Below are 23,716 nucleotides of genomic sequence, written 5' to 3'. Positions count from 1 at the left end.
GGTAACATAATGACATAGTTAATAAATAAATACCTGACATTTGAGTTTTTAGATGAACAGACTTCGAAGCCCCCAGTCCTTTCTTTCGGGGCTTCTCCATCTTATAACATTTAAAACGCGCAACTCCAGATGTGATACTGAAATGAAAAAATTAAATAACCCAACAGCCCGGACCGACATTATTTATAATCTGTTTCCCAACCCGGAGCCAGACCGGACTTTGGACAGAGCGAGGAGTCAGAGGTCAGTCCGATAGCTGCAGCGTGTGTGGCCACGCCTGAGACTGCAGTCATCCCTCTTCTATCACGAGCCGAGGCGAGAAGAGTGCACCAGAAGGAGGACGCGCAAACTAACATGCCAGGCTTCATAAGGAAGACGTTTTCCTGCAGGCGCTCATGCAAATTCAACTCCAACGCATTGACCTGCTGCTGTAGTTGAATTTCTGTTCAGAAGATGGGGGAATTCCTCTCTGCGGCGTTCCTGCTCCACACTGCCTCGTAATTTTAGGATATAAGTCATTTTTTTGACAGGTTAACTAATAGAAATATATCTTGGAGGGAAGTCCCCTAAATGCAAACAAGCGCACAGACAGAATGGATGGACAGCCAAACAAACACCGTTCCAGCCTGAGCGCTTGCTTCAGAAAAATGCGCAAAGATTTGCGCATTTATTTGGTTTTAAATCATGTACTTCGGGCCGTTGGGTAATTTTGTTTATGTCTGGAGAATATTCTTTTCTCTACCTCCTGATCACCAATGTACATTTGTCCTCATTGGAGGACATTCATTCATATCTACAAACCACTGCATAGTGTTGAATTAACTCATTTATGGACACTTGGGGCTCTTCAGGGACACCAAATGTGAAGGGATGGGTCTTTGGGAGTTGTAGTTTTTGGTGGATAAAAAAAAATCGACCTTTCTTTCTCTGGAGGAAGATATAAATTTTTGATTGATAACATTTGACACCTCAAAAGTGGGACTGAAGATCATTTTTTTCCGTTCCATTAATAATGAAGGCATGCATATTCGGATCATTTTAATTTTAGATGTTTTTTTGTTTGTTTTGATGTTTCTGGTTGAATTTGACCAGATTAACAAAAAACACAAGCACAGCAACCGAGCTGCAGAAAGAGGGATGCGATCTGCAGACGCCTTAACGCAGGAGCTGAAACATATTTTTAAAATGTTTATGGTGAGAACATTCCACATGTGGATGTTTTATTGCTGTTTTCAGGTCATCAAAAGGAGGAGGCTGACCTTCTCCTGAACTCTCTCCTTTACCACCTGTTTTGTTTGCCTTTCCCTTGCAGTCGGAGCTCAAACCGACGCCTTCAGCCAGGAGCTTCTGCGGAGTTCTGCAGCTGCAGCTCTCTCTCTCCTTGCTTCTCGTTTTGCTGCACGCGCCTGATCAGCTGATGCGTCACGTGGTTCGCTCTCTGCAAAATGGAGTTGTCTGAGTCTGTGCAGAGAGGACTGCAGTCTCTGGGCGACCAGACGGTTCTGGACCGGTGCAGCTTCCCGGTTGTGGTGGACGCGTGTTTTAGGAGTCTGCTGTTCTCGCGCGGAGATCCCGCGGTGCTCGGTGAGCCTCCGTCTTCACCACCACCTCGCCTCGTCACTTCGGCTTTTGTCTCCGCCGCTGCTTCCGGTATCCGTTCGGATGGACGCTAAACGGATCCGTGTCGGTGTGTTTGGATCTTTCCCGCGGATCCTGACACGGATTCGCCGTTTCTGCCGGACAGTGGTGAAGGAATCGAGCTGGCGCCGCGCGAAAGGCTGTCCTTCCGACTTCCGCGGCGTCAGCGCCGCATGAACGCGCTGTTGTCACTTCAGAACCAATCGGCTCAGAAACGGTATCATGTTCGGCTGCGTTGGGGGTTCTGGTTGCTCTTGGTCATCTGTCTGTTCGTTTTTAGAGCCCGGATCGCAGCTCCGGGCGGGTTTGGACTTCGGTTCTGCAGAACCATCCATGTCGGACTTTGTTGGTCGCTCCGACTGTGTCCCCGGACCTTCCGTCCTCCAGCTTCTGCAGCATTCCAGCTCATTTTCGTGTCAGAATTGTTTAGAAAGTGGAGCGTCCACATGGCAAACAAACAAAGGGCCCCCGGCTGATGCAGCTGAGGGGCCCATTCACATGCAAATCAGCATTGATTTCCATTCCGCGCGTCAATCCAGGAAACCCGCGTCTGGATCGCAGCATCTATCTATCTTTTTATTATTATTATTATTTTTTATACAGATCTGCCTGAACTGAAGCACCTGGACAAAATCCTGTTGAAGCAGATCCACGCCGCCGCCACCACCTTCATCCTGGAAGCAGTCAAACACAACGCGGACAAATCCACCATAAGGTAGGAGACAGCAGGCAGCCCGCTTGTCTCTCTGCCACTGACAGCCCATAATGAACCACAACTGAGCCCCCGGCACACAACACCAAGCAAAAAAAGATCATGCTGTGGAATCTCACAAAAGCGATTCATGAGATCCAAATAGTTTTATCAGAAAAAGCAGCTTCCTTTCTGCATGTGGGATCTGTGCTGCCAGATGTGAGTTTTACGCATTTACGCAACCTTTTAAAAATACTTTTTACCTTTTCCTCCTTTGGCTTACCAAAACCTAATTTTTGTTGATTTATTTTGCATCCCTTTGAAGAGCATTTATCCTTCAACAGTTTTCTTGTTTCATTTGCAGCTTCAGCCTGGAGGAGCTCACATTCAACACAGAAAGAGTAGAAACATTCTATACCACGTTTCAGGTTTGTAGAATTAAAGAAAAACACGTTCATGTCATCGATCCTGGATAACCAGTTTACTCCTGTTTTCCCAGAAACACAAGAAGGACTTGGAGCTTATTTTATCCAGGTAAACATAGAAGATATAAAAAAAAAAAAAAAAGTTTTCATGCAGATGAAGGAAACTCCTTTGCTCTGCTTGTGTGTCTCAACAATCGGAGTCCATAAAAGGTCAAATTTGACTTTGGAGAACATTTTTGCTCAACAGAGCCAAATTGGCAGCTTTATTGGTATGTCAGAATGTCAGTGTTAAATTAAAAAAAAAAAAAAAAAAAAAACATTTTCTCCAATGATTTGTGGTTTAGTTTAATACATCTCTTGACATCCTGAGAGCAAAATGTTCTTTGAGTATTTTTGGAAGTTTCAAACTTAAAAATTGAATAAATAAGCTATTAAAAGTCAGAATGTGCCTTTTTGTAATCTGAAGGAAATATTTTTATTCAAATACAAAGATGAAAAAAGTAGAAGAAAAGTCTCAAATTCCATTTTTGGGCCACCCTTTTCCTTTTTTTTCATGTCTTCCAGCATAGGCAGAGGTCCAGCTCACATTAAAGACGTCTCATGGCGCCTGCAGTATCAGATGAAGGTATAGATTTGGATTTGTAATAAAGGTGCTGCATGATTTATTTATTGTTATTTTAAAACGCCGTTTCCTCACCAGAACGGACAGCTGGACAAGGTCAACGAGCCCTTCTACTTGATATCATTGAGCACTGAGGTATAGCTGCCGGTTCGTCTCTCTGCGTTAGTGCTGTTTTACTGCACGTGCCCGTGCGCAAACCCCGCTGTCTATTCTTTTGCCAGACTGGAGGAGCTTCTGAAGATGTCGATTTTAGCTGCACAGCAGAGCAGCTGCAGGTAAAGACAGAACTCAAGGATGAAGACATGAAATTAAACATGGGAAAATCTGCAATATCTTCAAACCAAACGCATCTTCTTTGCGCTTTTTGTGCAGTGGAATGTAAATGTGCGCAAATGTATTTACCGCAGACGCAAAGTAAAAAACATTTTACTGACAGAAAGTTGATTTGAAATTATTTTGGAAAAATATTTCGAAGATGTTGACATGTTCAGGTTGAAAACGTGGCCGCAAAATATGAAAGTACTTCCTAATTTCCTGTTTGGTCTCTGATCAGCGGCTTTTGCGCGGTTTCAGGATTTAGTTGGAAAGCTGAAGGATGCTGCCAAGAGCGTGGAGAAAGCCAGCCAGGTGTGACGCTGCTCCTTCATCTTCATCACTTATGAATATTTGTAAAATGACTTTTTTCCCCCAATAAAAATATTTGGTTCTTTTGTTTATTGGGTGTCTTGATTGAAGCTTATAAGTAAAAACAAAGCATGGATATTGTGTTTCAGTCACAGTTGGGTGAAATTATTTTCCTATTTTTATCAGTGAAAGGCGCATAGCAGCCTTTTAAGTAATTTGAGACTTTACTGGAAAGGCGACCACGGATGACACTCCAAAATCCCATCAGAAGAGGCTGCGAGTCTTTACTTACAAGGTAAAGACTGCAATCCATTAAGAGGATATTGTGGAGTATTTTCCTTTTTCTTCTGTAGATGTCAGAATTCGAATGGGTTCCATTCCAGAGCCATTTGTCACCCAAACGTCTTCTAACCGAGCGGCTATCAGCAGACCTTATTAAGGCAGCTGTCGTCAGGGGGGAGTGAAGCTTTGGACGGCATCAGCGGCACGGACGCGCGTGTTCTGCTGTTATTTTTAACATCAGAAAGGCGAGTGCGCACCATTATAAGCCCCTCTGGTGCCAGCTGCAGAGCCTCCAACAAACGTGCCGGTTTGTTTGCGTGTTTAAAGTCCCTGAACGTGGATTGCGGGTTATTTTAATACCGTGCGTCACGAGTCGAAGTGTTTCGCGTCATTTCGGCTCAAACCGATAGAATGCACTGCTTTTAAACGTGACATTTACCATCAAATGTAGGATTTTTCTGCTTTTTATGCCGTTGCGCAGTAGAATTGGGGAAAATTCGTCCACCGACAGTAATTCCCGGTCACCCTTAAGTGACGAAACCACGTGACCAAAGCGGGGCGGTCGAACTACAAGCCATTTTGGGGACGGTGTCAGTTTCCACAGAGCACACACACACTGGTGCGTTTCACTGGGGGGCAAAGCGGATATTTTGGAGGCAAAGTTATCTCTGGCGAGCTGAAAGCCGAGCCGAAGCGGCAGAGTCGGGGTCTTCGGGAGATCGGATACGCACGCGTGGCGCAAGCATCGAGGAAACGAGTTCTTTATTCGCACATCTGAAATGCGCTCCGGTCCGCCGTGCGCTCTCCGCCACTGACAGCGTCTGCAGCCTGCTTCAAGATGGCGGCTCGGCTCCTATTCATTTTCTGCTGATCGTCTCCCAACTTTCATTGTCTGTCCGCATCAAGACCCACCGATTTCCCCCCCGAGCCTTCAGGTAAGTCTCGGATGTCGTGACGATCTTACGCAGACGCTTCGGGCTTTGTTCTGCTGCGTTTTCCGCTCCGATCCAGCGGTGGATGCGGGGCTTTCAGAGGTGGCTGCGGCGATCACCGACGTGGAGCTCCGACCGTGTCTGCGCACCACTTTCTTTTTCTGCAAAACATCTTCCACTCACGGCTACGATCGTACGGTCAGACCCACGCGTGCTCCCCTCTGCTCGAATGAACCCTCAGCATTCTGACTGTAAAGGCTAGTCGCGGTTGGGCTTTGCGCTGCGTCGTTTGGATTTGTGTAAAGTGGAGGATCTGGGGGAATCGAGGCTGCTTGGCTGCGATATTAACGCCAGCAAGTGCTCTAAACGGTCGCCCAGAGCCCGTTCCTCCACGCAGCGGGTTCAATTTATAGAATTGGGATGGCAGGGGTGTTGTGAAGTGGACCTATGGTTGTTTTTTGGAGAAAGTGGATGGATTAGAAATCTATTAACTTAATTTGGGAAGCTCCCACGAAGGGGACGAGGAGGCAGAGCTTTCTTTTCGTTTGGGCTTAAATATTTTCAACTTGGTAAAAGTTGGATCACGAAAAATAAGGCTTTTGGAGTGTTTAGGCAATGATTTGATTTGTTGGTTTGTTGAAAACGCAAAATGCTTGATTTTTTTTTTTTAATTTTTATTTATTTAATTAAACTCACCAGTCAGTGAACTATTTCAATCAGGGAAAAGCAAGCTTGTTTGAAAAAATTAAGTTGGGCTAGCTATAGTTTACAGGTTTTTTGTGACAATGAACAGACTGAAGTGTCGGGTTTGTCTAATGAGGTGAAATCCCAATTTTCCCTGGAAAGGACGTGACTTGTTGGGTTCAGATCAATCTAATCTTTTTCAGTTTTGCTGGTTTGACATCCTTCAAAACAGTCCTATTAAACCAGGATGTTGGTTTATCCTCCAAGACTCTAAACGTGTTTTTCCCCTTTCCGTCTCAGCCTTTCTCTGCGTTTGTTTTCTTTTTGTTTACTGGATGTTTCAGGGAAGAATACGATTTTAGGTCATTACCAGAGCCATGAATTCAGATTTGATTTTGTTTTATTGAATGCCCATGAGTTTCTCTGTCATCCACTGTTTTCAACCACTAAACGCAGCCCCTGCGGCTGTTTGGCGCTGCTGCTTCTCAACAACAATATTCGTTTGTTACGCACTTTTTTGACTTCTGTTGCTTCCTTTGCTCATGGGTCCACTGGCAGACATGAGTGGCTTAAACACACACCTTTCAATTCATAGCGCAAAAAAAGTCTCTGGATACGCAAGTGAGGTACCACTTATGAGTGGAGGTGTTTTGTTTGTTTGTTTTTTTTGCTCGTGCGATGATAGCGCTGGAAGCAGCTGGATTCGGGTTCTGTACCGACAGTCGGTTTTGCTGTCATGCAGGCTAACAGAAGGTCGCTTTTTATGGAGATCTAAACTCTTTTTTTTTCCTACATATTTCGGTAGATGTTTTTGTATTTTTATTTGCCCGCACAAACTGGCGCAAAAATAGTGCTGTTTAAATAGATTATGCACCAAGGCTGCAGATTCGTCCGAAAGCCTAACGGCATTTTTTAAAAACATAAAAGAAAATAATACTTTGGACCCACGCACATACAGATGAGTTCATGATGCGCAGAAATAAAGCAATCAGTACAAGTTTGCGTCTCATTTTGCGCAGTGGCTGTCTGGCCATGTTGCTGCTGCACGCTGTGAAAAATGATGATAAAACGGCGCAAAGCGAAGAGCACAAACGCCCCGGTCTGCCTCCAGCTTCACCTCATCCACTCCCCGCTGCGGTCCACAAACATCCGCCGACCTGTTGTGTGTCGCTCTTTCCGTTTATGAAGGAGAGCCCCTTGAGCCAACGCGATCTTTTTTTTCTCTACACAAAATGGCAGCCTGTGATGTCGGCAGCCTGCAGTCCAGTGGCTGACTGGCTGTGCGCGCGGAGGGGACGGAGACGTGCTCGCTGTTTCCTTCCCGGCGCTCACCGGGCGCTCTTCTTTTGGTTCCTGTCTCGTTGTATTCACTGGCGATCAGCTATAAAAGCAATAAAGAAAAAAAACGTGTTTCCATAGAAACAATCCAACACAGCCCTGGTGGCACACCTGACATGATGAGCGCGCGGCTCTGCAGTTCGCGCATCTTTGGGTAAATACTTTTGACGTCGAAATAATTAGATTTTTAAGATAAATTTTAAATAATTCATTCCAAAAATCTGAAGATGAGACACCTTTTTTCGCCTCCAAGCAATCAACTCCTCCAGTGATTTAATTGAGAGCTCATTGCGCAGGTGACAGATTTATGATGAACCCGCCTCCCTCCCGCAGCCTCCGGGATTTCTGGCTTAGATTATGTTGCTTTAGAGCAAAAGGCAGCGAGTTCCCTCCAACACAGCGCATTTTTTTTTAAACCGTCACCATTTTTCCTCTCCCTTTCTTCTTTTCCCACAGAATTATTTGTTCATTCCCCCAACATGCACCGCACGACCAGGATAAAGATCACTGAGCTCAATCCTCACCTCATCTGCGTCCTCTGCGGAGGATACTTCATAGATGCAACCACCATCATTGAATGCCTCCACTCATGTGAGAACTTTTTCTTGATTTTATATCTGATAAATCAGTGGAAATCTTTCGTCTGTCAGGGGAAAAATATTTTCCACTTTTTGCAGTTTGCAAAATGTGCATCGTGCGCTACCTGGAAACCAGCAAATACTGTCCCATCTGTGACGTGCAAGTGCATAAAACCAAGCCTCTGCTCAACATTAGGTGAGGACTGTATATGTCTGCGTTTGTTTTGCTTCAATTGTGATCTTTAACTCCTAAAAACCATATTTATATTATTTCTTATAATACCTGTGTGGACTCTCACTCCTCCATGCAGGATGGTTTCAGAAAAAAACAAAAAAAAAACTAAAGAAACACTCACTTATATGGACAAATTTGTTCTACTTTTCACAAATCTATTTACATTATGCATTAAAAAATGTAGCTATTTTTGTTGCAGAAAAGCTCCTCTATGTGTGTGTTTCTTCATTTTTCAATAGTTTTTCTTCCTCTTTGCAGATCGGACAAAACTTTACAGGACATTGTGTACAAACTGGTGCCAGGACTCTTTAAAAGTAAGATCTTTTTGGGTCGAATTTACAGTTGAGTTCTTTTATCAAGCAGATTGGTGTCTAACTTCTGATCATTCTTGGTCAGAGAGAGTTCTGACTTTAAAAGCTGATTTAAGAAAATAAATTGGAATATATAAATTAAGAATATCATGCTTTTGATCCACGATATACATTTTTCAAATTTTGTGGTAACTTTATGATTAATTCGGGAATTTTTATTTTTTCCGATGTGTTTTGGTTTTCCATTTCAGCATACATATTTTTACCCTTAACTATATGTAAATATTGCACATCAGTTTTCCAGTGTTTGCTGTGTCCGTTGTGTTACACGTTAACCTCAGCAAAACTGTTTTTGAGAACCGAAAGTGAACTGTCGCCTCTCTGAACCTCCTCAGATGAAATGAAGAGGAGGAGAGATTTCTATGCGGAGCACCCCGTGGATGGTGAGTCAGAATGCGTTCTCGGTCTGTCAGATGAGTCGTTTCTGAACAACCGTCGGATCATTCACCTGCTTTCGTTCCTTTCCAAAGCCTCGAATGGGTCACATGAAGATCGGGGGGAGGTGGCAGATGAAGACAAGAGAATAATAACAGATGATGAAATCATCAGCCTCTCTATTGAGTTCTTTGATCAGAGCAGGTGAGCTTTTATTTTGAAAGAATTCTAACATAATTTTAACTGATTTTTTAATAGTAAACTTGATCAGAAATGACAATTAAAATCCATCAGGTCTGGTGTCAAAAGGTTTAATTATATAAAATATTTTTCTGTATAATTTCTGGGTACTTAATCGCCACAGTAATTTAATTAATTCATCATGTTTTGCTATTTACGTTGTCTCCATCAATCCACACAGACAAAAGATGCTTCTTCATTTTTTAAATTTATATTAACTTATCAGGAATATTTTGTGCTGAAATCATTTCACAACTAAACTGGAAGTGGAGATCTCTGGTCATAAAGGATGACTGGTGTGTTCTGATGTGCAGATGTGCAGGAGGTGGAGCTGATGACAAGCAGTGCAGGGATCAGGTATCTCACCTCGTCTTATACTCCAAAACTTCTCAGTTAACTCTCACTTATAGGTGAACTTTATTCTGAAATCAACAAATGACAGATTGAGTGCAATCTTTTTTTTTTTAAATGTTACACACAAAAAGTACTTTATTTTAAGGTGAACAAATTATTTTGATAAAGATGAATAACTTTTTTTTTAAATAAACATACTGAATCTGAGCTTATATAAGTGAATGTTATGTCATTATAATTTTTCCTTTTGGAATGTACTTTATTTCATGCATAGGTGACTAACAGAAGGTACCTGCAGTGTCCAGCAGCGATGACAGTTATGCATCTGAGGAAGTTTTTGCGCAGTAAAATGGACATCCCAAACACCTACCAGGTCTGTGTTTTGACCCTTTTCGTGTCTTTCTATTTTTAGTTCTGATAAAACAAAGTAAATAAAATCAGTGTTCAAACATTTGATCATTTTCTTTTTTCTTTAGCTGTAAAAAGTTTTTTTTTTTTCTGTTTAGGTTGAAGTCATGTATGAAGACGAGCCTCTTAAGGATTATTACACATTAATGGATATAGCGTATATCTACACGTGGAGAAGGGTAAGAGGTTTTTTTTGACGTATGATTCCTTTTTATATAAAAGACTAGGATTTAAATACATGGATTTATTAATAGTCAGCTGGAGAGGAAAAATAGTATATAAATTAAAAATGTTTTTTTAGACAAAAATCAGTTTCTTTTTTTGAGGACTTTGTGCAATTTGTATGAAAATTGATTGGTTTTTTTTTTTAATCATTTGATTTTATCTTTTGACTAATAGCTTTGAACTTTTATCCATTTGTTTTTTTAATAACTTTTCAATTTTTGCACATTTTTATTTTAGTTTTGGGCTGCAAGTAAAGATGCTGCAAATTGTATGTAAGCAAACGTGCATTAAATTTTTTTTTTTAATATTTCGTTAATATTTGACTGTCAAAGATAGTGATACTAAAAAATGTCATCATATTAGGTAGCCTAGTTGTTTATTGAAATATTACTATTTATTTATTTAGTTAGTTAGTTATTTAATTATCTAAGAATATTGCTTTTATTTTTTTCCCCTAGGTGTAAATTTTACCGTTAAAAAAAGCATTTTATTTATAAATTTTCATTAAATAGTTGTTATTTTGATCATGTCAAATGGCCAACATTAAAGTAGGTCAGGGCAAACGGTCGGTTTTCATGGCGTCTTCTTTCTTTTCCCCCGGCAGAACGGCCCGCTTCCCCTCAAGTACCGAGTCCGACCCAACTGTAAGAAGATGAAGGTGAAGCACGCTCAGCAGGACGGCCAGAACAGCATCAACAGATCCGCCGCGGAGAGCGACTCCGCCAGCGACAAAGCCGGGAGTCCGGTCGGGGCTCCGTCCACGTCTTCGTCGCTGCCGAGCCCCGGTACGCCTGCGCAGTCGCCGCACCCCGCTCACGTTCCCAACAACGTGAACGGGAACGCCGCTGCCGCCGCACCTCACACCCCGACCCGGCCCTTCGCACAGTACGGCGGAGGCGGCAGCGGCGGCAAACCGAGGAAGGTTTCCCTGATCGGCTCGTCGACTTCCTCCGGATGACGGGAGGCTCTGGACCGAACCCCGAACGCCATTTGCCGCTCAGCTAACCCTGTTTCCATGCCCATGTAGTTCCGTTGTGTAGACGACGCTTTCTCTCTTTCTCGCTCCATTCGTTGTTTTTAAATATTACGTCATCGCGTGTACGTCTAAAACTAGTGGATTGGACGGCATTTCAAAATAAAAGCACTGACCTGTGTTTTTAAAATGAAAGAAAAAGAGAAGGAACAGAGATTTTGGGGAGAAGAAAGACACAAGTGTCCTGTTGAATAAAAGCTACGTCTTTATTTACAAAAGTGACTGAAGGTGTCCTGTTTTGCGTCTTTCTAATAATGAAACGTGTTTCTCATGATTATGTTTTTCATGTGCTTTGGGATATTTTGAAGTTCATTTGAACATGCATGCTCCATGGTGACACTTCTGAATGAGCGGGTTGCGCCACACAGTTTTTTCTTTGCAGTCTTTTTTTAAAGAGCTGCGGCCCGTTTGCTCTTATCTTGGAAGGAAAATGCTCAAACGGAGGAGAAAAAAAAACTTTTACTGAAGAGAAAACTTCCTTATCTCTGTGGAGGAACCGGATCACTCATCCATTTCCACATTTGGAGTCTGCCTGCAAATCCAGACATGTATATTCAATCAGCGAGGACGTTCCTCTCCTGTTCCCCTTTGTTTCTATGGGAAAGACTTGGGCTCAGCTTCATTTCACGCTCAATGACATGTTTTGATGTTTCTGGTTTTTGTCTTTGTATCGCTGGATTGTATGGACAACTTATTGTATTGTTACTGTTGCACAGTATAAAACATCTAAATAAAACATTTTACACGTATGGAGACGTTTGATCAGTTTGTCAAATCTAGCTGCTAAATTTTGATGACAAAGAAAAATCCATGGAAATTAAACTGTAGAAGTAATGGTCACCAGAGTCACAATTGCAGTTAAAATCTATTTTGTGCAAATGAAATGGCTGGGTTTATTCAATTTTATCTGCTTGCATTTTATTTTTTCATATGTGAGAAGTTTGTAAAAAAAAAATTATAGGAAGTTTTTTTTTGTAAACCTATGACTAGTTTTAATGTCCAACATGGGAACAGTTTTATTTATAATTTAAAAAAATAGATAAAAATTATTGATACACTAAGATCTAAAGCAAACGTGAATATTGGTTTTGTGTTTTAGCTTAGATAATTACTTTTTGGAGATATTTTAGCTTTTGACAAGTTGTTAGACACCCCATGTAATTTAATTGTGAAAACTTCAGTTTAAATGTGTAAGGGTTTAAAATGTATAAAACAATATATATTGTGAAAATGAAAGAGAATTTTCTCTAAGAATTAACCTCTCAAATCTGTCTGATTGAAAACTATTTTAATTCTCATAAATGTGATGAATTCAGCAGTACCACGTGGTCTAATACGTTTGACTTCTTTTGATTTTTTGAGGAAAAATATATTAATATTTTTAACGTTAGAGCATGTCAACGCCGTCCCTGTTTTTAACTTTTTTAACAACCCATAGTGGAATTCAACTCTGCAAATAGGGAATCATGCAATTTTGTCAACTCTTATGGCTTTTGTGTCTGACAGAGTTCACAAATCCAACAATAACTGTTTACTGCTACTATAATATGCTCTGTTCACATGGTAAAGGGAAAAAATGCCTTTTAGGTGGTATTTATCTGCACATTTATTTACAACCATGCAATTAACCCTTGTGCTATCTTAGATGACCCCACCCTTACATTGACGTGTAATTCCATGAAAAAAGTGGATAAAGGTGGAAAGATTTCATGTAATCCATGGACACCAGTGAAGATCGCAAATCATTGAAGAAAAAAGGTTCAGAACACTGTCTAGTGGGTCTAGATGACCCAAATCCCAACATTAAAGTGCCAAGGATAGCACAAGGGTTACAATGATTTTTTACATTTTTGTGTTAAAGGAAATATTGGTCACAAACTGCCAATTTTGGAGTGAAGAAGGAAAAATAAATCATGTCAATGAAAAAAATGTTCCAGAGAAGAACTTTGAAAGCTAAGGAAAGAAGTGGTAGATGAGAGTTCAAGATAAAAACAGTCACACAGAGGAAACAGAAGGAAATGGAAGAGGACAGAGAAGGTCTAGGAAGAAGACATCCCATGGTCACTGAGCTTTCCTGTTTATTTCAGATCAATACAAATATTTTAAAAATAAGACAAGAAGTTGTAATTTCCCGGTCTATTCATCCATCTGTTCCAATGCGTTTTTTTTTTGTAAATCAGAAATCCAAATTCCATTTTTTTTTTTTTTGGGGGGGGGGGGTGTCAATAAAATAGATTTCTTCAGTTTTTATTGTTTAATTGATTTAAAAAGAAAATCTAATCTAAACTTTTGTTTTTTATTTTTTAAAATTTTGTTTTCCAAAAAAGAATGTTTGAAAATAATAATAAAAAAACTGTTTTCAAAAAAGGATTAAATGAAGCCTTAAAGTTATTGTATTTTATTGCATGTCAGAGGATCTAAATGCTTGTAAAACATAAATCTGACCCTATGAATCTCCTTGGGCTTTTTATATATATCTAGTTAATTGTCTTAACGTGTCTGATGGAACTGACATGAAGCAGGATTTTAAGAAAAACATGTGAATGTCTTAAAAACACTGTTGAACATCCTACTTTACGTGGTTATAGAACACATTTTAATTTACATTAATGCATAACACTTTTGATCGTGTCATTTTTTTTCTGTAAATGTTTAGTGACTCTCAAAAATCAGTGATGTTTAAAATTATTGTTCTGGCTTCATGGAAAAGGCCTCAAAAAAAATTCTATGTGAAAGATAAAGTTTGATATCAATTTCAAATGTGAAGAATTTGTACTTTACCTTTCACATAAAAAATATATATATATATTCATTTTGATTTTTTTGTATTTTTTTTAAATTATTTACACATAGCTTTTCTTTTAGTGGAAGAATTTTTATTTTCTAACATCCCATAATTTTTTGCACCGTTCATTTGATTGGTCTTATAGCTGTAAACTGCGCGAACAGTTTTAATGTCAATTTGATGGTTTGACTTTTTTTTTTTTTTTTGCTAAAAGTTCATGCTTATTTATTTGTTGCTTTATTTAGCTCTTGGGTGAAAGTGAGAAGAGAGAAAAAGATGTTTGCACATCTTTGAGTCACAGAAATTCACAAAATTAAGTCACCTTTCTTACAATTCCAGGATGTTTTTAGTGTCTTGTCTTTTTTGATTCGACTGTTTTTGGTAACTTATTGGCCTTAGATTAGATTACTTTAAAAAGTGAAGCACAATTGGTTGAACGTAGAATGCTGCGATAAATTAATTACCTATACGGAATTAGTGTTTCAGCTTGAAGGACATTTTTTCCTTTTTTAGTGGTTTTATTCCTTTTTTTCTAGTTTGCGCAATAATCTATCTGTCTTTTTCTCAGTTTGTCTTTTAAATATGGGCGGGGCTTTTAATGGTTTTTTTTTCTAAATAATGCAACGCACATTACAGACACTGAATCATCAAGTGCGCCTTGATTTACAAGTAGACTCCAAATGTGGAAATGGATGAGTTGTCCGGTTCCTCGGCAGAGAAAAGAACGTTTTCTCTTCTTTTTCTTCTCCGTTTCCATTTTCCTCCCGAGATAATAACGGCAAACAGGCAAAAGTTTCATTTCAGAAGAGAAGGTCATTTCCGCCAATTGATAAAAGCCCCCCTTTTTAGGTGAAATGTTTGTCTGATCCGAACCTTTGTTGTTATTTTCAAAAACGACATATTTTACCTTATAAAAAGCAACACTGTTGTGTGTTTTTCCCTTTAAATATTTATCAAATTTAATTTAAAGTGTAAATGAGTTGTGGACGCATGATTTAGCTTCATGGTAACCAAAAAAAATACATTAGATATAAACGCCGACTTATTTGACTGAAACTGGGTTGGTTTTGTGATTTTAACCTTTGTGCTATCCTGGGCACTTTAACTTATTGTAAGTAAATAAAAAAAAATCAGAAATAAATCATCACTCTCCTTACAAACATGTGCTCTTTATGTAACATTTTGCTGGTTTATCTTTAACTCCATATTCTTTATAACATATAGAGAAAACGTCGCTTTAATTTAAAAAAGTTTGCTGGACTGAAATATATTAACCCTTGTGCTATCCTAGGTTCTTTAACATTGGGAGTGGGGTCATCTAGACCCCTCATAGCAGTGCGCTGAACTTTTTTTCTTCAATGATTTGTGAACCTGCCTGGTGTCTATGGATTACATGAAATCCTCTCTACCTTTATTGTCATGGTAGGGAGAACACGTCAATGTAAGGATGGGGTCATAGGATAGCACGAGGGTTAAATCATCAAACAAACACAAAGAATATCATACAAGATATAACATAGTATATTGTTTTTCCCCTTAAAAAAAACAAACTTAAAATAAATAACAATACGGAGTTCTTCACAAAACGACAAACCTCTGGTATGTCTGTCACTGAACAGATTCTGCTACTACAGCTAAAGCCCAAGAGGGGGCGCCCGAGAGCCCACATAGAAATCAGTCTCCTGTAGTAAGAAATTCACATCCACACTGTTACACACACAAAGAAAGAGATTCCAAAATACATTTCAGTTTTATATTATTTTAGCTTTTGAATTTATGAAATGACAGCAATTAGTAACCATAATTTTCTGTATTATTTAGACCTTCAATATAATGCAGTTATTTGAACGTAATTGTTTCATTGTTTTTTCAAATCCGGTGATTTGGATTTAACACATGAATTTTGGGGCTCATTCCATTTTTACTAAAACAAAAGAACAAAAAAAGAATAAATGGCTTTCTATCAAAATGTTATATTAACATTTAGCATAATTTTCCCCTTCTGATTTCAACATTAAAATATAATAACGTTGAGACGCCTCGCATCACTTGAGCTCAAGCCTGATAGAAAAAGGTCTTTTAACCCTTGAGCTAGTCTATGACCCCACCCTTATATTGACGTGTTATTCCTACCATGACAAAGGTGGATAAAGATGCAGAGGATTTCATGTAATGGAAACCAGTGAAGATCACAAATCATTGAAGAAAAAAGGTTCAGCGCACTGTCTAGTGGGTCTAGATGACCCAACTCCCAATGTTAAAGTGCCTAGGATTGCAAAAGGGTTAAAGTCTTTATTGTAAATGTGATTGCCTTTCTCTCCGGATGTTTGTTCATAATCGATCGTGTTCACGGTTTGAAGCTCGAACCCAGTCTGGTCTTTTCGGCACACGCTGCTCCTCTCAGAGCTGCTCGAGAGAATCGAAACTGTCCGACACAACGAGCGACTTCATGATGGTGAGCGTTCGAGTCCGGCTCATACAATGCGCGGAACAAGAAGCGACACCCTGGAGGACAGTAAACAAAGAGCCGCTCACCATGTGCGCTGCAGCTGCTGCGCACACACGCCTCCAGCTCAGGTGCAGTGAACAGACGCGGCCGCCAGGGGGCAGAATGAGCCGCAGGAGAGATACATGGTGTCATGAGGAGCGACCAGAGTTTGAAAAACCCTCCAATCAGTCTAATAAACTTAAAACTCTAGATCAGTGTGTGAATATCATCAGGAATCCAGTTAGATTTTGTATTTCTATCCACCTGGTGTGGTTGGAAGCTGACCTTTGACCTCTTCAGAGGCAGTTTATTGAATCACATGAAGACAGAAATGGACTTTTAAGGTACAGACTCCCAATAACTATCTGATAACAGGGTTTTGTGTTGCTGCACAGTTTAATGTTAAATAGGCATGTCTTTCAGGTTGGTTGGTAGTTCTCTAAACGCTCCAAAAGGACCTCAGAGTAGCCAGGGGAGTGGTACCTGTAATGAAACACAAAAAAGTGATTTTGTCGTTCTGACTTACTTCATCCTCACAAGTCCCCATGAAACTCACATCAGCTGTTTACAATGACGCAGATATGAAAATGACCCCCCCCATAGCATTGTTTTCATTCTAAATTTAATGTGGGAGTTTTCAAAAGGTATTTAGGTTTGAAATATTGGTTTAAAAAACATAAAAAAGATATGACACTTTATTGTGATACTCCTTGGAATAAATCCTTAAAACAATGTGTACAGTGTAATGGAGTCCTGACATTTTTCATATTGTTCTGACCTCGTCTGTGTTTTCTATGTGGATTTGTAGATTTTTATTTTGTTTCTACATGTTGGATCTTTCACTTGAAAACATAAAGAAATGAATTTTAGTGATTATTGCTGCAAAAAAAAGACTAAATTTGAGTTTTGTGGACAGTTTCAAGACTATTGTGAAATTATGGTGTAATATAATCATATGTATATACAATTTACATAAACAGGTTACTAAAAAGGAATTAGTAGTTAGAGTAAATTGTACAGTAGAAAAAAATTAGAAAAAATGCTCCAGGTTTTAAACAAAATGCTCCCCCTGAGATATTACATGCAACTCAGTAGAAAGGTTTAAATCAGAGGTGTCAAACATACGGCCCACCAGATGGTTCAATATGTCCCAGTCATGAAGAGTTGAAAAAATTAAGGATGTTTTAAAAAAACATTTAGTCCATTCCTGTGGCGACTCATGATTTTTTTTCCAGAAAATAATGCGCAATTCCGCCACTAGGGGAAGCAAAGGAAACGCAGAACAGGTGAAACAGCATTTCTCTGCACGTGCCAAAAGTGAATCCTAACAGCTCTGCGCCTGGGTAAGATGTAGTTTGGTTCTTCTTAGATTCTCACTGCTGTTACATTGTTATGAGAATGATCAGTAGTGACACAATAATGACCAAAATGTTGTCAATAAGAAAAAAATGGTTGAAGTGAAGTGCTGAGCTTTCCAGGAATTATTTGTTCACAGAGCTGAATGCAAAACCTGCATGCTTGGTATCTCATCAACAGGTTGCAGTGCTCAAACAATATAACATTCAGCACCACGATGAGACTAACCATAAAGAAAAATGTCACCAATTGTAGTTAGGAAAAGAGAAGATTAGCTGGACTGACAAAATAACCTTCAGTGATGGAGCGACAGACATCTTATTGCAGACAAGTTAGAGTATACATCCAAACTATTTTCAGATGGTGAACTTATTTAAAAATGCTGGAGGCTGCAGAAGTCTTGTTCCCAAAAAGCTATTGACCTTTTGGCCTCTGTGAATGAATGTGTAATAATAAATCATTAGGCTACCATGTTGGCTGAGGCATTTTTTCCAACTGAGAAAAAAACAAAACTGTTATTTTGCTTTTATGTTACTGGTCTGGCCCACTTGAGATCAGACCGGTTGAATGTGGCCCCCGAACCAAAATGGGTTTGACACCCCTGGTTTAAATGCTTTTCTGCACCTGACTATCTCTTCAGGGAAACAGCTGTTGATGGCGTTGATGTGCTCCTGCAGAACAGAGCCGGGCTCAGCCTGGATCTCCTGCACTTTCTTCAGCCCCCCGCTGGTGACAAACAGACGCCGGGCCTTACTGTCGTGAGGCAGCACCTTTGGAGGCAGGAAGAATTAGACCAGAGACAACCAGAAACTTTTTTTGGAGCAGCTGTGGACCTCCTCATTCCTGACCTTGCTGAACTGACACATGACGTGTTTGAGGATTTTGCTCGGAGCGTCGTAGAGGAGTGGCTCCAGAGCCGGCAGGTGGGTGCACTTCTGCAAAATGCTCTTCAGAGCTTTCTTGCTCTGAAACGTCACATTGCTCTTTTAATCCTCTGTGAGAGTGAAACATCACCTAAGTGTGCTGCATTCCTTACCTTGGCCTGCAGGTCCTCGGAGCTGCTGGCATCCGTGTAGAGCTTGAGAATTTTAGGCAGCAGGTTTGCCGTGGCCACCGCCTTGGCGTGATCAGGGGTGTGCTGTCCGATCTGACCAATAGACCAGACGGTGGCAGCTTTAATGTGATCCTCTGGCTCCTCAGACAGACACACAGCTAACTGTGACACCCCCTGCAGGACACAAAAACAGAGTGGGCTGACTTCCTCCAGCTGCTGAAGGATCCAAAGCTTTACAAAAGGCATACCTTGGAAAGAATGACAGCCATGGCGAGACTTTCGCTGTGAGATGCCACATATCCCAGCATCATGATCCCCGGCAACCGCAGGCTTCCACTGCAGTCGTTCAGGTAGTCAATCACCGCCCCCAAGCCACCGCAGTTTACCACCAGCTGAGACAGCTAGAAACATCAGTCAGAGTTTAGGACCCAAATTCAGTCAATTCAAGATGATGATCTCCAAAAAGAACAGTAGAAAGAGGCATTCTTGATTTGTGAGGTGGGAGCATCCAGTACCTCTGCTGTTTGCTTCGCCATCTCTCTCATCAGAGTGGTCACGTTCTTCCGCACGTACTCATCCGGATCTTTGAGGCAGGTCATGGCTGCGGGAAACACGCCAACCTCGGCCACCATCTCTGACAGGTCGGCTGAATGCTTCGCAATCTGGCTAAGAGCGGAGAACACCTGCCTCTGGAGGGGAAAAAAGCAGGTTTTCTTATTTTAAATATATTTTTTAATATATTCTTTTCTTGTTTTGTATAGCTTAAGTAATGCTCCATGTCTTTGCATTTAATTCCTTGATACCAACTGGTACAAATTTGCATCAAACAACTAAAGCTCCAAATTGGCCTTAATTTAGCATTTGAAAGCAAAAACGAGTTTTTTTTTTCATATTTGGAAATAAATTCAGGTGTCAAGAGGTTAACTTATAATTCTCGTGTGTTAAAACATCAAAACAAATTTTTCCAGAAACTGAAAGAAATAAATTATTTTAACTTCATATTTTTAGTGAAAAATTAATGTTCTTTTTTCTGCTTTTTTAGCTCATTTTATGCTTTCCTTACAAATAGAAAACTTGCAAACTTAAAATAAAAGTGTCTCATAGGAAAAGATATTAATTAAAAATATCTACCCTGCCTTTTTCAACACACATTTGAACAAAATTTGCATTTATATCTCATGAAACTTGGGTGAAATAATAATTAACATTTTTTTTTAGATTTTTAAAAAATAAAGTTGTTTTTTAATTTTGTGCACTTTAAGTTGAGTCACGACTATTGAAATATTGAACTATGAACACACTTCCACACTTATCATTTAGGTATTTTTTCAAATCAAAAGAAGCTGACATTAAGATAGACATTCAACTATTTTAGATATTTTATTTGAGTGTATTTTTTATGACAAAAAAAGAAAACTAAATATTTAAAATTTACATGCAGAGAAAAACCACCTTAAGTTTGGTGTCGCGACTGAGGATCAGCTGTGCCAAGTGTGGGATGGCGCCGGCGTCTACCACGGCGTGGGCTAGCTCCGGCGTGTGTTTGCAGATGTCACTCAGGGTGGAGGCTGCTATGCGTTTGAGGGCCATCTCTGGCTCCAGCAGACACAACACCAGGAGGGGGACAGCTCCAGCATTCACAACCGTCTGTGACAAAGCTGCAGGTGAGCAAAAAGAGGAGAACATCAGCAGAAAAAGAAAACAATTGAAATATTTTAAATGAAAATGTATTTACCAAAAAAAAAAAACTCTAAAGAAAGATGCCATGAATTGTGATCCTACTTGCATTGTGCCGTGCTGTGCAGCCCAGAGACCAGGCGGCGGCCTCCTTAACCCCGGGGTCAAACTCCATCAAGCATTGGACCAAAGCATCCACCCCCCCACAGTCCACCACAGCCTGGGACAGCTCAGGGGAGTGTTTGGAAACGGCACGGAGCACAAACGCTGCAGCCTTCTTTTGGAACCTCTGCACACAAACACACCAAAGACAAAAGAACCGCTGCTCACAGCTCTGTCCGAAACTTTGGCATTTTACGTTTTAGTTCTGGATTCATGTGAAAGAAAGTTTTGCACTGTAATAAAAAAAAAATCACCAAAAGTAAATTCTGTGGGGGAAAAAACTTGATCATTGCAATTGTAAACTCACCATTTTTGATGAAATATTGGAAGTTAGCAGCAAAAATTTGAAGTGGAACAAAAGAGATAATAACAGAATTATTATTATTATTTTTTCACTAATAGTGTGTTGCAGAACCTCATTAAGCAGTCAGGATTTCTGACAGCACTAAAAAAAGGTCTGGAGCAATCTGAAGAGGGGATTTGAAGCCAAAGCACATGGTGCACGCTGAACAAAGCACAAAGCTGAAGAAGAGGCTGCAGAGGAGGAAGAAGGAAAAGACTGGTGTTTGCAGAGAGAAGCCAAAACAAAACGCTTTGGAAATGCACCCAAGGAGTTTGTTTATAGTGGATGAACACTAGAAAGCATTCTGTTTTCAGCCTTTTCTAATGGATGTTTGAAGGAAAAACAAACCATTTTAGGAAATAAAGATCAGACAACCACATCGGCTCAAGAAATACACACTCTTAAAACACTTGGGTTATTTCTTCTCCCCAGTTGTATTATGGTTATGGTTTAGTTTTTGGACCACTACCAATTTTTGTGTTAATAATTATTATTTAATCCAATTCACGATTTTTGTTCCTCAGTTAAAATAACCCATCAAACAGTTAATCCCCTTTTAACCTCGGAGTTGGGTTAAAAACAACCAAACTTGGGTTGTTTTTAACTATGGAGTTTTTAGTGTGCAGTAGCAAAAACCGCTAACTGAACTGATATCTTAATTTAGGGGAAATCCAGCTTTAACAACAATAAAATAAAAACGATGTTGTTTAAAAAAGTAAACTGTAATTTTAAAGTTTTTGGTTTCATTGTAAAATATAATTTGAAAATATGAGTGAAAAATTAAATCAGTTAGATTTACTTCTTTTTTTTTTTTTTACTTTGATGGACGTAAATTTGAATACATCCTATTTATTTTGAACCTCCAAAATAGAATCAAGCAGATTTGAATAAAACTTTATTGATCCCACTAAGGAGAAATTACTATGTTACCATAGCTCTGTTATAAACAGCACATATTAACACTAAAACAAACTTAGAAAAAATACATGCAGCCAAGGAAACCCCATATGATCACATTTAGGGGGCTGGCGCCCTCAGGCCCGGCGTGCAGACAGATAGTGATCATGGAATGATGCTGGGATCACATGACGGCTCATAAAAAAAAAAAGAGAGGATTAGAAGATGCTCACATTATGGGAGGTCACAGACTGGACCACGTCAGGGAGGATGTTCTCCTTCACCACAGCCTCGGCCAGGCTGTTGCTGCTGTCCGCCAGGCGGCCCAGAGCCAAAGCCGCTGTGTGCTGGACGCCTGGTACCACATCTAGCAGCAGAGGACGCAGTAAGGACATCACACCTGCAGGACAAATGGGCAGGTGAGAACTGCGTTGACAATGTCTGAAATCCAGCATCAGTAAAAAATTCTCTACCTGCATTGTGAAGGATTTCTATATTCTGCGGTCTGGCTGCCAAATCAGAGATGGTTTGGACAAACTGCATTCTGGATTTCTGGTACTGCTCAAAGACTGCACAATAAAAAGCAAATCAAAATGTCTAAATAAAAGAGTTCTTCATCTTTTCTGTGAAGCCAACTGCAAAAGGAGCTCACCTTGAATGATCTGACGTTGGCTCATCGTGACTTCTTTCAAATATTTTGATTTTAAGATGCAGTTTGCACAAACAAGACGACCTCTCTGTAACTGAAATGATTGTTGCGCCCGAGCTGTTGTTGTGGGTACTGTTGCCCCGGCAACACACCGGAAGATAACAGCTTTGGTGTGTCTGCAACGAAGATCGTTAAACAGAAAAGACGGCTCCCTCTGGCGGCGTGCCCGCGCATGCCAGTCCACGGTTGACGGATTATGATTCAGAGTGAGAGCTCTCGCTGTTCTCGTTCCCGCTAAACGCTGACGTGTCACTCAAGCCGCCATCGCCGCCACGGCGGGAACCTGCGATGAAGCGGCGGATTCTGTATAAACGTCTCCGTTAGAAAGGCCATCAGCTTCTGAAAGACAGAGAAGACTTCTGGACTGTTTATGCGCATTGCAGAGATAAAAAAACATTAAAAACTCGCTCACGTTAATAATATAACGGAGATTATTGCGCGGAATATATATTAATAATAATATTTATTAAAAACAAAAAAAGGAATAAAATACTGGGGGAGAAATGTCATTTTCAATAGACTATGGTTGTATCAAATTTTCCTGCTTCACTCCTCCAACTTTAAATTCATTCTCGGTCATTTAGGCCTCTCTCAGCCTTTGAATAAATATCCATTTTAAAAGTAATTTTAAACCAAAATGTAACCAAAAACAGTTAAATCTAAAATGACAAAAGCATCAAAAATGTCTAATGTGGACGAAAACCTGGAGTCCTAAGAAAAATTACTTTTAAATGGAAGGATTTCTGTGATTAAAAGAAACCAAAATGGCTTAACTCTTCCTTCTGACTTTCACTGCTAAATAAACAAACAAATAAATAAACACATAGCTTTAGGTTTTAGCAAATGAATTTGGTCAAACCCTCAAATACACATTTAAACATAAAACGTTCAGATATGCAGCAAAATGAAATCAACTACATTAATATAAAGTAAAAAGGAATGTCAGAAAATAAAAATTGTGCTACTAAATAATAGCTGATATTTAATTAGATACAAAGATAAAAAGATAAATGAAGTCTGACAATGTTTTTTTTGTCACCCTCCTAAAGAAATTAATTTAAAGAATTTGAGCTTTACTTTTCCATCTCCATCCACTAATGTAAACTGAGGTGCCTGATTCTTTTTTATCCACTGATAGAAAACTATTACAATTATTTATGTTTAAGTTTAAATATAGAGCTAGTCTACTA

The 23,716-nt window shown here is 39.8% G+C and overlaps 3 protein-coding genes across 3 annotated transcripts; 2 read left to right on the top strand and 1 right to left on the bottom strand.

Moving 5' to 3' along the window:
• Nucleotides 1–4,092, top strand: commd3 (COMM domain containing 3). Its single transcript, XM_078938976.1, has 9 exons — nt 1–243; nt 1,313–1,584; nt 2,242–2,353; nt 2,694–2,757; nt 2,829–2,863; nt 3,319–3,379; nt 3,455–3,511; nt 3,598–3,651; nt 3,950–4,092. The coding sequence occupies exons 2-9, from the start codon at nt 1,446–1,448 to the stop codon at nt 4,007–4,009; spliced, it is 582 nt and encodes a 193-aa protein (XP_078795102.1). The 5' UTR covers nt 1–243; nt 1,313–1,445; the 3' UTR covers nt 4,010–4,092.
• Nucleotides 4,093–4,608: 516 nt separating this feature from the next.
• bmi1a (BMI1 proto-oncogene, polycomb ring fingera) lies at nt 4,609–11,804 on the top strand. Its single transcript, XM_078938975.1, has 10 exons — nt 4,609–5,217; nt 7,693–7,827; nt 7,914–8,010; nt 8,308–8,363; nt 8,756–8,803; nt 8,891–8,999; nt 9,350–9,392; nt 9,664–9,762; nt 9,896–9,976; nt 10,627–11,804. Exons 2-10 carry the CDS (start codon nt 7,716–7,718, stop codon nt 10,978–10,980), a joined length of 999 nt encoding a protein of 332 aa, XP_078795101.1. The 5' UTR covers nt 4,609–5,217; nt 7,693–7,715; the 3' UTR covers nt 10,981–11,804.
• A 4,901-nt stretch (nt 11,805–16,705) lies between these two features.
• spag6 (sperm associated antigen 6) lies at nt 16,706–22,865 on the bottom strand. The gene is made up of 11 exons (XM_011488840.3): nt 22,470–22,865; nt 22,291–22,386; nt 22,051–22,217; nt 20,521–20,704; nt 20,191–20,396; nt 19,254–19,427; nt 18,987–19,139; nt 18,721–18,912; nt 18,533–18,649; nt 18,309–18,454; nt 16,706–16,811 (listed from the first exon to the last, which is right to left on the bottom strand). Exons 1-11 carry the CDS (start codon nt 22,492–22,494, stop codon nt 16,748–16,750), a joined length of 1,524 nt encoding a protein of 507 aa, XP_011487142.1. The 5' UTR covers nt 22,495–22,865; the 3' UTR covers nt 16,706–16,747.
• Between the last annotated feature and the right edge of the window lie 851 nt (nt 22,866–23,716).

This window comes from Oryzias latipes, chromosome 20, assembly GCF_053564925.1.
Source record: "Oryzias latipes strain Hd-rR chromosome 20, Olatipes_Hd-rR_3.1".
NCBI lineage: Eukaryota > Metazoa > Chordata > Actinopteri > Beloniformes > Adrianichthyidae > Oryzias > Oryzias latipes.
The sequence above is the reverse complement of the archived record's forward strand: the minus strand, read 5'-3'. Positions and strand labels throughout refer to the sequence as shown.

What these genes read in the sequence shown, in the direction of transcription:
- commd3 (XM_078938976.1), top strand. Translation starts at nt 1,446, where the DNA reads ATGGAGTTGTCTGAGTCTGTGCAGAGAGGACTGCAGTCTCTGGGCGAC. An exon ending in CGGAGATCCCGCGGTGCTCG is followed by an intron (nt 1,585 to 2,241) that starts GTGAGCCTCCGT and finishes TTTTTTATACAG; the next exon opens with ATCTGCCTGAACTGAAGCAC. An exon ending in GCGGACAAATCCACCATAAG is followed by an intron (nt 2,354 to 2,693) that starts GTAGGAGACAGC and finishes TTTCATTTGCAG; the next exon opens with CTTCAGCCTGGAGGAGCTCA.
- bmi1a (XM_078938975.1), top strand. Translation starts at nt 7,716, where the DNA reads ATGCACCGCACGACCAGGATAAAGATCACTGAGCTCAATCCTCACCTC. An exon ending in AAGCCTCTGCTCAACATTAG is followed by an intron (nt 8,011 to 8,307) that starts GTGAGGACTGTA and finishes TCCTCTTTGCAG; the next exon opens with ATCGGACAAAACTTTACAGG. An exon ending in TGCGGAGCACCCCGTGGATG is followed by an intron (nt 8,804 to 8,890) that starts GTGAGTCAGAAT and finishes TCCTTTCCAAAG; the next exon opens with CCTCGAATGGGTCACATGAA.
- spag6 (XM_011488840.3), bottom strand. Translation starts at nt 22,494, where the DNA reads ATGAGCCAACGTCAGATCATTCAAG. An exon ending in GTCGCGACACCAAACTTAAG is followed by an intron (nt 19,428 to 20,190) that starts GTGGTTTTTCTC and finishes TTTCCCCTCCAG; the next exon opens with AGGCAGGTGTTCTCCGCTCT. An exon ending in TTCCCTGAAGAGATAGTCAG is followed by an intron (nt 16,812 to 18,308) that starts GTGCAGAAAAGC and finishes GTTTCATTACAG; the next exon opens with GTACCACTCCCCTGGCTACT.